General features: G+C 37.5%; 1 protein-coding gene across 4 annotated transcripts in view; it reads left to right on the top strand.

Annotated features, from left to right (window-relative positions):
* The window catches only part of SPAG17 (sperm associated antigen 17), a 209,669-nt gene that overhangs the window by 165,513 nt on the left and 30,951 nt on the right, over positions 1-13,205 (top strand). For 2 of the 4 annotated variants that reach the window (XM_001500885.5, XM_023641331.2), the window contains 10 exons: positions 278-423; positions 528-658; positions 2,430-2,557; positions 4,344-4,526; positions 5,485-5,598; positions 6,134-6,179; positions 8,263-8,362; positions 8,557-8,604; positions 11,244-11,343; positions 12,350-12,452. In XM_001500885.5, coding sequence (XP_001500935.1) covers positions 278-423; positions 528-658; positions 2,430-2,557; positions 4,344-4,526; positions 5,485-5,598; positions 6,134-6,179; positions 8,263-8,362; positions 8,557-8,604; positions 11,244-11,343; positions 12,350-12,452 — 1,099 coding nt within the window. The remainder of the gene's footprint in view (positions 1-277; positions 424-527; positions 659-2,429; positions 2,558-4,343; positions 4,527-5,484; positions 5,599-6,133; positions 6,180-8,262; positions 8,363-8,556; positions 8,605-11,243; positions 11,344-12,349; positions 12,453-13,205) is intronic. The other 2 variants (XR_011438724.1, XM_023641329.2) reach the window with 2 other exon arrangements.

Raw genomic sequence — 13,205 nt, forward strand, 5'->3', positions numbered from 1 at the left:
TGAGTCCCCTGCCATCCCAGTCACCTTCCTCTGAATATATTCCGTTTGCCTTCCACTCTGTCTTCGTAGTCTAGGTGTGGTTTGTGAGTGGAGATGTGCTGCTAGATTTTCACTGTGATTAATGCAATCTATACCTAGTGAACAGTACTTTACAAATAAATATCCCAGATTTTCTGAATATACTAAAAGATCACCTGCTTTCTCAAATGGGATCAGCAGAAATGTGAGCTTTATGGCATCTTTTGTCTTTTAGTTGCTTATGTACTTTGTCCCTTAGGTCATGGCTGATGGTAGCACATCAACTCTGCTACCTGAAAACAATTTGGAAGATGATTTAAACTCAAAACCTGAAGGCTATGATAGTTTATCATCTACTCACCTTCATAAAAATCACCTACAAATATATGGTGAACATGTCCCCAGGTAAAATGATAAAAATAATACCATGACTTTTTATTTTTAATTCCAAGTTCAAAGAGCTTTTAACTCAATGCTTCAAGTGATTAGATTTTTATTTCTTCGAATAGGTTTTTTGTTATCTATGCCGATGGATCAGGAGTAGAACTTCTTCGAGATGATGACATAGAAGAATACTTATCCTTGGCATATGGAGAATCAACCACTGTAGTTCTTCAAGAGCCAGTACAAGAACAGCCAGGTAGAGAGCCCAGCCTGTCTGACACTCACTGTGTCCCTTCACCAACTCTCATCCTCCTATGCAATTCACCCCGGGGCCATCACCGCTCTTCCCCATTTGCTCACTTTTCAGCTCTACTTTCCACCCGGCCTGTCAACCTACCTATACAGTTACTTACGTTCATACCAAACTTGATTTGAGCATCAACATATGTAAATTGTACGTAAGCTCCTCTTCTACCTATGAGTAGATTTGTATCTGTGTTTAGGTATGTTAGGTTTGTACCTAGGTTCCTATTTATGTGTTCGTTTCATCTTGGCAAGAAAAAACAAAGAAAAGTGAGATATCTCTTGTAAATTTATTTTTTGTCACTTTGAAGGTGTTGCCTTGATGAATTTAATGTAGTAAGAAAAGAAAGTACATGTGATGTGTGAATTAGAAAGCCCACCTGAAATAGAGTTTAAGTTCTATGTCATATTCATTGGGCATTTATGTTATTTTCATCAATGTCAAAGAAATCAGTGTCTGACCACAAGTTAGAGGCATATATTGTGTTGTCAGAACCACCAGTATATGAATTATGTGTATTTAAACATAAATATAAATTTGCATGTTGTCTGTGTACCAAACCACTGTGTTGTGTCTAGGTTCACATATGTGTTTCTTTTTTATCTTTTCTCTGGTTGGTGGGGTATATTTTGTGCTCATTTATGAATATGCCCACATCTCTGTGCACTTACATCTTTTAGTGTATCAATGCACATGTGTACGATATAGTAAACCTTGCTCTTTATCTGTAAATATGGAGAGGGAGGCACTCTGACTGGTTGTGCAGTACCTGTATGGAACTATAGGAGAATAAGAATTCATCTCAAATTGCTTTGTTAGTTACTCATTTAACTAGCATCTACCTGATAACCCACCATGTACCAAATACTGACTGGATATTAGGAATACAATGGTGAGCTAAGACAACATGGACCCTGCTTTCACAGAGCTTAGAGTTTAACAAGAGATAGGTATTAATTATATAGTCACACCGTTTATGATTATAAATCAAGATAAGGTCTGTGAAGGAAAGGAATACAGTTCTATGAGACCATCTAGCAGAGGAACCTGATGTAGTCTAGAAGGCTTCCCTGAAGATGATGGAGCCAAGAGCTGGTGGATAAGTAGGAGTTAGTTAAAATAGGATAGAGAGCTCTCTTGGAAAGGAGAACACAAAGCAGGAAGCATGAAGCATAAAGCATTGTAAATGGGGAAAAAGGCCAAAGTAGCCCAAGCACAGAAGGGAGAAAGGCGCAAATTCAGGCAGGGGCGAGAAAACTTTAAGTCCTTGGTTCTATCCTGTGAGCAACGAGAAGTCAAAGAAGCTTAAGTCATGGACGAACCCTGATGGCTGGGGGAGGTTCATTCACAGAGCAGATGTGGGTAAAACAGCTAGTTGTTGCTGTAGTCCAGAAGAGGATCTCTCCAAGGCAGATGACCTAAGGGAGGTCAGTGGAGAGGGAAGAAGGGGATGAACTCAAGAAATGTTTACTGTTGGGACTGACAGGACTTGGATGTGGTTGTTGAAGGACAGTGAGTTGTAATAATTCCAGGTGGTATAAATCCAGTCTCTAGGTGTTACAGTGACTAAAAACCCAACTTTTCTTGTTGGATTGTAAGGTCCTTAAGCATAATCACTGTGTCTTGCTTATCAAAAAGTGTTTGTTGAGTTTATTAAATACTTACTGAATTTCTCAGAATGTTTTTGATGGAGAAATGACCCTCTGATAACTCTCTGAACCAGGCGCCCTGAGCATCACTGTTCTTCGCCCTTTTCATGAAGCATCGCCATGGCTAATGAAGAAAGAATTAGACACAATTGTTCCTCCTAATCTCCAGTCAAGGTCATGGGAGAAATTTCCCTCAGTTGAGGTATAAATTTTTCTGCTGAAAAGTCACTATATTTGTCAGTCCATCAATCAATGGACCGGAGTCTCAGGTCTTCTCTCATATATTCATATGTTTTCATTCATATGTAAATTATTAATGGGCTCAAGGAGTTTTACATTTGAAGATTTTAACATTTGTAGAGTTTAGAGAAATATACCTGACTAGCTAATCTCAGTTTTGTTTCTTTTATCCTATGTTGCGGGCTTGAACATCTTCCTATAATATGAAAACACCCACTCTGAGTAGCCCGTGTTACACCCCTCCTGCCTTGGAGTTACTGATATTATACAATACAGAAATCTTCCTTTCTCTCATTTCTTATTTGTTACCTTTAACATACAATTTTAGGTCTTTCACTCTCCTTTTTTTCTTAATTCATTAATGCACAAACTGAGTATATAAGAATAATTTGAAGGAGTATAGACAGAGATTAGCAACTACAATGCTAAAACGATTAGAGAACCCCCACCTAAAGTTTTTTTAAAGAATAAAAGAAAATATTTTGAGCAAGAATTGTGAAGTCTCACATTTTGCAAGATTTGCCGTTTCATTTTGCAAGCAACGTATGTAATATGTCCACCATATTGTCAGATGTTAACTTGTTAAATCAGTGAAGACATTGATAATACGATCAGAGAGAGATAGTAGTGTTGGGAGGAGGATAATGTTTTTGACTTATGATGATCTTTGCTTCCTTACAATCTTGTAATAGTAGGGGCACAGATAATGAACACTTAAGATAACAAAGACCTCCTAGCCCTATCTTTTAATTTGGTGACTATATTCACCATTGTGAACGAAGATTATCTGAATTCTAGTCCTGACTCTACCAATTATTAATGTGGAATTTGGGACTAGTCACACTGGACCTTTACTTCCTTATCTGAAAAATGAAAAGACCACACCAAATGGCTCACTAAGGCTACATTCAAGTTGAAAGTACTGTGTTATGACAGATAATATGCCACATCTGAGATTAATGAAGGAAGTTCATTCTCTTCCTCTGAAACTCCTATGCTATGACCTCCTGTGCCCAGTAGAAGTGCCTCAACCTAGGCAAGCCCCTGAGTGGTTATCACTGACCAGGCACTGGACACTGAGTAGCAATTTAAAATGAAGCACATCAGACACGCTTCAGGACATAAGGCATCAAAGCATACCACTCGTGAAAGTCAATTACAAGGGTAGCATAGAGACGTGCATCTACTCTAAGGCCGACATTTCTGCCGAGGAGATCCTGGGAAGATCTGGAGGCCTGCCTAATCTAGAGTGACGTCAAGACCACCCAGATCTATGGGATGATTTCTATCCCAAAGAATCTATCTAGGTCAAAATGCACATGGAATCAGAAAGTTAAAAACTGCTTAATTCCAAGTGTCTTAGGTTGCCTGTGGGCATTAAGGAATAGTCACATGCATTTGGCATAAACTAGGCTGCTGCTGCATTACCGTGGCACAGCATTGCTTAGCCCTCCCCCAAATGCTATCCAGTGGGACATCATGCAACAAGGCTTTAAAATATACAGATTCTTGGTGACAGGTATAAAGGGGAAAGCTTGCCCAGTTCTGTTACCAATTTTTCTTTCATTTGCAAAACTTTTTGAGAGCAGGGGTCATGTTTTTCACTGTTGTATTCCCTAACAAGTGGTTCCTGGCATAGTGTCTACATAATAAGTACTCAGCAAAAAAAATAAATAAATAAATAAATAAAATTCTAACATTAAAACATTTGATTTCTTCAGTGGTTGGTTTGCTTTGTTTTTTAACAGAAAAAAACTCCAGGACCTCCCTTTGGCACTCATATTTGGAAGGGCCTTAACATTGAGTGCAAACAGCTAGTGAGTGCCCCAGCTCCTATACTCAAAAGCCCCAATGTACTACAGATACGCCAGTTCATCCAGCATGAGGTCATAAACGATGAGGTGAAACTGAAGCTGCAGATTTCCCTTAAGGTAATGGAATCCAGGTAATCTGACCCAAAAGAATCAGGAACAATCGTTCCTCTTGGTTTGCTGAGGAACCTGAAATTATGTTATTTTACCAATATTTATCTAATGTAATACACAAATGTCAATCTTCCAGAGGGTAGGAGATTGAGAGGTAAAAAATGCTTAATGGTTCCCACAGATACAGGAAGTATTGAGGCCCCAAAGACATTGAGAAGATAAGTAACTTTTATATGTGATTGCTTTTTAGAGTCCTCTTTCTTTATATTATATGGAAAACTGGTCTAGTGACCTCTGGAACAAGTTAGAACTGCATATTAATCTGATACTTGTCCCCTGGAGGAACAGGATTATTGGTTTTTGGAAATAGTCTAAGAAGTTGTAAATATACAGTTAACTGTATAAGCATATCTATAACATCTCACTGTCTAGTTTGTTAACTATCTCAGAAGAGGGATCATATGTGTTTTGTTTATGGTTATACACCCAGCACCTGGCATAGAGCAGGGGACCATTGTTTATGGAAATGGATCAAATATTTACGGAAACAGTAAAGTATATTTCTCTTGGAAGCAAAGTCATAGATTAAGCAACTTACCTTCATAGATAGAATCATAAAGACTATCCCTGGAAGGGACTCAAGAAATCATCTAACCCAACTCTGTCCATTTTATTGATGCAAATACTGGAGCATGGAGTTAGAAGCTGGGCATCTCTGAGGTCCTCTTACAGTTCTAATATCCTGTGGCCCTTAAACTTTGCTTTTGGACTTTTCAGGTCTTTGCTTATTAACATTTTAAGGAAATGGCTTTCCAGATTGCTTGACCAGTAACTGGTTGTTAAGCACTGTGAACTTATATGTTCTTCATCTTTTTGTAATATTTCAAGTTGATGTTGACTATTTTGGTGTCTTTCTCTACTTCATTTCTGGGTTTTATTGATTCATTTTGTTCTGCTGATTTAGGACTATATAAACCATATTTTAAAGAAAGAAGATGAGCTACAGGAAATGACAGTTAAAGATTCCAGAACTGAGGAGGAGAGAGGCAATGCTGCAGATCTCCTCAAGCTTGTTATGGTGAGAAAGAAATGTTTTATACACCAACATTTTTACTATTCCTTCGATACTAGATGCTTCAAGACAAAATATTATAAGTAATGGTGGTTTCTGCTGCTTCTATGTAGCATTCACTTCCTCCTTATAATTTCTTATTTCTGTGGAAATCTGATTCCTTATATATTGAATTTTCCAAATGTGTTTTAGGCTCTTCCCTGAATCAAGAGTAATCCCAAAGCCTCTTAAATAAAAGTTTTTATTATCTTCAGAGAAATTAACATTCATTGAAATGTTGAATGAATTAATGAATGGAATAGGAAGGAGGAGGAAAAAGGAATTTCTATAATTTCAAATGATTTCCATTTTTAGAAATTTGCTAAGTGAAGGGAATGACTAAAAAAAAACAAATAAATTTTGTAGAGGCAATAAAAAACTAATTCATCTTATAGTAATATCCCTAAAAGATCAATTTGAGAATGTAAAGAATGCTTCTAAACAAAGTCAATTTTGTGTGTAATATAATCATCATCATTAAGGAATTCTATCTTCATTTCAGTCTTTTCCTAAAATGGAGGAAACTACAAAAGGTCATGCTACTGAAGGTAAATATCCTTAATGTTTTCTGCAAAATATTTGCAGATTTTGAAAGAACAATCTTAAGTACACTTCTCAGTCATTCTCCCACCTGATAGCAAAGTACCATATACGTATTTCTGTTGTTGTATTGGCCATGAGGTATTGTAATGACTTATTTATACATTCTTTTCTGCCTAAATTGTGAGATCCTTGAAAACTGTGATTGCCTCTAATTCATCTTTAACTTTCATCTGTTGAATGAAAAGTTGACATTTGATTTAAAAGTTGACGTTTTATGTTAACCTCAACTTGTATATAGAACATAGCTAAGATACAGGAAGGAAACAACTAACCAACACTCTCCCTCAACACACACACACACACACACACATGAACGCACATGCACAGAACTTTTGAGCAACTACAGTTATCACCAAAACTTTGCACTGTTTTATACTGTATGTAGTTCAAGCAGTCTACTCTTGGAAGATAGCCTCATTCAAAGCATATTTATTTTGGGATATATGCAGCCCCAACAAACTTGGTTATGTGGTTTCATAGTTCACAGTAGACAAGTAGAGGAGAATTTGGTGGTTTGAGATTTTTCTTTTCTTTTCTATTTTGGCCGTATGACAAAGGTGAGAAACTGGCAGCTATGGGCTTCATTCAGCCCATGGATGTGTTTTGTGTGTACCCCACACTGTTGACTTGCACAATTGTTCTTGTTGTTTTAGTTTATCTGAATTTTTCTTCTCTTGAAATGTCACATTACCACATAGTGACATTAGGCTGAAGGTGATTAGCAGCTGCCCCTTTTAGAATGACTGTGAACAAAAGAATCCATCAGAAAGCCCAATGTCTCCCTGTCCTTACACTGTGTTGTCACTCTTCTATGGGCAGCCTCTCCTCTTAGGGTTGCCAGATTTAGCAAATAAAAATAAAGAAGGCCCAGTTACATTTGAATTTAAGATGAACAACTCGTAATTTTTTTCAGTGTAAGTAAGTATAAGTATAACATGGGACATACTTATACTAAAAAATATTATGTGTTATTTGAATTTCAGATATAACGTGAGATATACTGAGAATATATATAACATATATTTGGGGACATATACTAAAAAATATTATGTGTTTTTATCTGAAATTCAAATGTAACTAGATGCCTTAGACTTTATCTGGTAACCCTACCTGGTCTCATTTGAATTTGTAACCTCTGCCATGAGGGTATGAGGGAACAGTCACCGCAGAGGTAAATGTGCAGGCTGCCCAGTAGTGAAGGACAAACTAAATGTATTTTTCAAACATACAAACAAGCAAACAGCTGCAGGAGTCAGACAGGATCTGGCATACTTACAGCTGCCCCTCACATACTACGAGTGGCGATCCTAAGTCAACCCTCCCCAAAGTATTTCCTAAAACATTCATCTATGAAAGCGCTCCACCAAAAAGGAGTTTTATGATAAAATAAGTTTGAATAATTCTGCATATTGCCTTATTTTCTAAGAGAGCCACAATGTATGTTAACTAATTAAGGGTGCAGAAAAGACCTACAGTAACAAAACATGTTTAACCATGTGTAAATCAGTGTTCCCCAAGTTCGTATAGCCAGGCAACATGGAAATTTTTCTCGTTTTTAAATCTCCTGTTAACATCCCACCAAGACCATGTTCTGTGAAATAAACTCTGAGAATCACAGCCCAAGTTATCCAATAACCATTGTATTATATTCATATCCTTAGATTCAGATCCTCAGATTATTTTTAGAAAAACAATTTCAATAAAATGGTTAATTTTTTAAGTTTTGGTGCTCCAGATATGAAGAAAGTCAGTTAGCTAGAACACTGATTCCCCTAATGATGTGGGAAAAATGAGGTGTCACTACATTTTACATTTTGACTGTAAGATGTATGTTCTCTAGTAGGATATTTCATAAAAGTGGTCTTACTTACTGTTATAATACAGCTTGGTCATAGAAATTCTAGTAAACATTTGATAGATTAGATATAAGGCTCTTAGAAAATATCTCAAATGAGTAATTGGGTACTGATTGTGTGTTGTGCTGTAAAAAAAATGAGGATAAAAGTTTAAATGCATTTATTTTTAAAGTTGCAGCCCACTTAGTTGATTTATTCAAGCAATCTTTGGCTGTTGCTCCAGAATGTCCACCAGAAACATTTGATACAGATTTCTTGGAAAAGAAAGGGAGGTAAGCTAATCCAAGACTGTGTTCCAATTAGTATTAAGCATGCAATAATTGAGGAAATGGAGAGATATAGCTATCATAACTATGGGTGACAACGTCAATGTTAACAATTTATCGTACAGTGGCGGTTTTTCTTTTATTGTTTGTAAGCTGAGAGTACTCCCCTTTTCACCGTACTTTCCTTTCCTTTCGCGTAGGCACATAGCAAGTGAAAAGCGCTGGAAAGAAAAGATAGATCAAAAGAGGTAATTCTATCCTGAAGTATACATAAGCATGTGAAAAGGCCCAGCTTGGGGAGTCATAGAATTTTGGAGTGGGATAGATTGAAGTGTCCTGCATCCAGGCTCCCCGCTCTTAGTGAATCTCTTCTACATTTCTGCCATGTGGTCATTCAGCTTTTGTGTGACGATGTCATTATCTCTTAAGGAAGCCCATTTGACCATCAGGTAGATTTTCTCTACCTCTCATAAGCAAAAAAGTTCTCAAGTACTCTCTGTGCCTTGGTAATTCTAATATACTAATAGATATTCTAGAACTTAATGCAGTGTGTAGTCATAAACATTCAAGGATTTTTATCATTCACATGAGGAATGTGCTCTAAGCATTATGTGTTTTGGTTTTCTTTCTATCCTGGCTGAGGATTCCAACCCCAGCTCTCTTACCATAAAGAAAGGAAGCCAGATATATTTATTGAGTATATAGTAGTACATATGGTCCTGTTGTACACAATTGCGTGGCTCCTCTCCAGAATGACTCCCAGGATAAATATGCTTCTTAATAAAAATGTCTGGATTATCTTGTGGAATGTGTTGGAGAAGTGGTGAGATAAGACCTTAACTCTCAGGGGCGACCCCTATATACAAGGTCCAACTAGGAGGTAAATACTGTCTCGTAGAATATCTCTGAAAGGATTTCCAAGAGACTGGTGACAGAGGTTACCTGTAGGGAAGGAGATCTAGAGAGTAGGGGACAGCATGGGATGGAGACTCTCTTTTTATTACATACTCTTTAATGCTTTTTTGACGTATGTACATCTGTACCTGTTATCCATTCACGTTTTTTCAAATTTTGAAACATTAACTACTTCAAAGTTTAACCTATAGGTAGGTAATGGCAAGCCAATGAAAGTTTTTGAAGAAGAAAGTGAAACGCATGCTTAGATATGCGTCACAGAAAGAGACGGATTAGCAATGTGGAAAATGGATTGGGGAAGAGGGTTAAGGAAAGGGAGGGGTTCAGGGAAATGGAAGGTGGTCAACAAATATCAGATGCTGTGGGAGACTTGGAAAGGGGAATAAAAAGAGGAATTTGGGTGTATCAGTTGGAAGGTTTATTAACTTCTTTTGTGAGAACAGTTTTAAGAGAATGGTAGGCAATAGTCAGACTGCCATAGATTGACGAATGAATCTGGTGAGGCAGTAGAGATAAGATATTTTAATGAGAAATTAAAGTCATTTAGAAAAAATGATATTTTGATTGAGCCAATATGTCCTGAGAGGCCATCTGGTATAACAGAAAGGGCACTGGTCTCAGAGCCAGCAGACCTAGAGTTCATTTCAGTTGGATTGCTTACAGACTGGATGGTGCCAGCTGGTGGTTTACTTCTGTAAAATTTTCGTCGGAATTCAGTTTGCTTATCTGTAAAACGAGGATGCCTGGAAACCCTAATCCCTAAGGTCTCTTTCAGCTCCTCACTGGGTAACTAACAGCTGATTAGCAAGTGCACTTATCAAGATTGTGGGCCTGGAAGCAGGCAACCTGGGTTTTAGTTCAGACTTCACCTCTGACTAGTTATGTGATTTAGGACGGGTTACTTAACTACTCTACACCTTGATTTTTTTTGACAGATAAAATGGGGATAATAATGGTAACTCATAGAGTTATGCAAGATTAAATGTAAAGTACTTTGCAAATCTCCTGGCATGCAGTAAACACTTAAAAATGAAAACTATTTCAAATAGGATTAGGTTAAGCTACATTTAGCAGACAACCCCCAATCAGTGATTTTACAAGAAAGAAATTTATTTTTCCTAATGTAAAGGAAGTCAGAAGTGGGCAGTCCATGGTAGGCCATGCCACAGCATCATTAGGAGCTCGAATTCCTTCTTTTTATCTGTTCCATCATTCTTAGCACATCATTTCCATTCTCAGAGTTGCTTCCTGGTTGCAAAGTGACTGCTGCAGCTACAGCCATTTCATCCATATTTCAGAAAGTAGAAAAAGAGATGAGGCAAGGACAAAGGAAAAGCCTCCCACTTGAGTTAGCCCTCTTTAAAAGCTATCTGGGGTCTTAGCCCATGACTTCAGTTTACTTCTCATTGGCCATCCCTATATACAGGGAAGTCTGGGAAGTGTAGTTTTTAGCTGGTGTATTATCTCCCCAGTACAGAGTTCTGATATTGGAACAACTAGCAGGATTATCATGATTGCTTTTATTTTGCTTTGTAATCACTGATCACATTATCCATAAACCATTCCTCAGGTTTTAGTTTTTGGAGGTTTTTTTTTTTTTTTTTTTTTACCACTGCTACTGAAATTATGGAAATCAGCAGAATCTAGCTGGCATTTTAACCTTAGAGAATTGAAAGACATGCAAAAAGGTCAACTAAGTGGTTTTTAGTCTTTTGAGATCAACTGTAAAACCAAACTATCATCTGGTATCATCATTTCCTATCTTATTTGAAAGTCTGATATCTGAAGTAGGCAATGTGACTGATTCTACAAGAAGCAGAAAATGAACCAAAAAAATGTTTGACGAGTTAACTCATGTCAGTTTTACTGTTAGTGATCCCATTTTCTGTGGGCTTTAGAGCTAAAACACAAGTAAACAACATTTTAAAATATTTTATGTCTTCTTTTGCAACATTATGGAAATATCAACCAGGAAGGAAATCGAAAAAACACACAATTATCTAGAGGAAATCAGGAACAGAACGGTATCACCCTACTTCAAATCAGAATTGAGCAAGACCTTTCAGTCTCAGGTAATGGAATGTCCTTAACAACAGTCAAATTAAGAGTCTTTATTAAAAGGTGATACAATGCAGATGTTATTATGTAACCTCCTTTTCCTCTTGTTTCTTTCCTGCATCCACCTGACTGACTAACCTGTACCCTTCACATTCACGTCGTCACAAGCATATGAGAGGGAGCACTAATTCCAGGTCTTGCAACTCAGAAGAATTTCTCTGCCGATGCATTACTATCCCTCCACCTCCTGCCTTGCACGATCACGATTACCCGCTCCCGTCTATTTTAAGCCCTTTTTTGGGGTCAGATTCTTCCTATTGATTATCCTTTGATACATCTCATTTTGAAGTTTCTATTCCATTAAAATCTCCTCCCCCATCAGCTGCTGAGAGCGCTAAGCTATTGTGAGTTCTTGGAATCCCAGGGATGCAGAGCGCTCCTCACGTCTATGAAACTTGAAACTCTCAAGCGAAGCGGATATTTGCACGTGTTCAGAACTCCCCGAGCTTCCCCCAAAATTCCAGATGCTATTATTAACCAGAGGCTGCCTGAGAAAAAATTATAGGAAATTATAGCTAATTAACAAAATCGAGAATTGAATTAGTCTCTTGAAAAACTTTTAGTTTGGAAACTTTATTTTCAGGGCCTTAAAAAATGTGCTTTTTGGGCCAGCCCCATGGCCAGGTGGTTAAGATTCTGTGCGCTCTGCTTTGGTGGCCCAGGTTCACGGGTTTGGAGCCCAGGCACAGACCTACTCCACTTATCAGCCATGCTGTGGAGACATCCCACATTCAGAACGGAGGAAGACTGGCACAGATGTTAGCTCAGGGCTGATCTTCCTCAAGCAAAAAAAAGAGGAAGATTGGCAACAGATGTTAGCTCAGGACAAATCTTCCTCACAAAAAAAAATATGTATATACATATATCCTTTCATCATTGTTCATTAATGTAACATGCTAGTGGCAGTTGCCTTTCAGCCACGCATAAGTCTAAAATAAGTCTTTTGCTTTTTCCTTTAAGTTTAATTATCTAGACGCCCTTTCCAAAAACTTGCCTCCTTTTACAAAGAAAGTTGAAGATACAAACAAAACAGCTGTTCAAAATACATCCAATCTTCAGCCAGGTAATGTGTTCATGCAGCTCTTATTCCTATTAAACGGCTAATTAAATGAAGAATACCTAATAGTGTCCTATTTGAACATAACTAGTTCTTACTACTTTTTGTCTCAGTAATAGCTAATGACATAACCCTCTGTGACCTGTATATTACAGATATGACTGAATTATATGAGGAAACCAAGATTTAGTTCCTGTATGCTTAAAATTTACCTAAAAGCCTTAAGAAGACCTTACTAATTTAAAAATCAAGGAATTAATGAAAGGTCTTCGGAGAACAGGGCATTCACATGGTCTCAAAGTATCACCTCACATATTTCTTCCTAATTATGAGGAGGAAATGTACCTTTACAGTGGACAGAGATGGCGTCCACCTTAGCTGAGCGATCACCCTTCTACTAATTGCGAGACAACCTAGAATTAGGCGCTTTCTCATCTAATGCAGTATGAAGTGCCTAGGGGCTGAGTAGAATTCTTGCTAAAAATCCTTAACCTGAATTTGATCAAGAGGAAACAGTCAGAAAAATCCAGGATGTGCATATTTTATAAGACAACTGGCCTGACTCTTCAAAAAAGTCAATGTCATTAAACTAAAAAAGATGGGGTGATGATTCTATGTTAAAAGAGACTAACGAGGCATAAAAACGATATGCAATACATAAACTTTGGATGCTGGATTGAGAAAAAATCAGCTATAAAAGGTATTTTGGAGCAACTGCACAAGTTTGACTGCAGACTCTCTATTAGAGGGCATTGTGGA

This window comes from Equus caballus, chromosome 5 (assembly GCF_041296265.1).
Source record: "Equus caballus isolate H_3958 breed thoroughbred chromosome 5, TB-T2T, whole genome shotgun sequence".
Taxonomy (NCBI): Eukaryota; Metazoa; Chordata; class Mammalia; order Perissodactyla; family Equidae; genus Equus; species Equus caballus.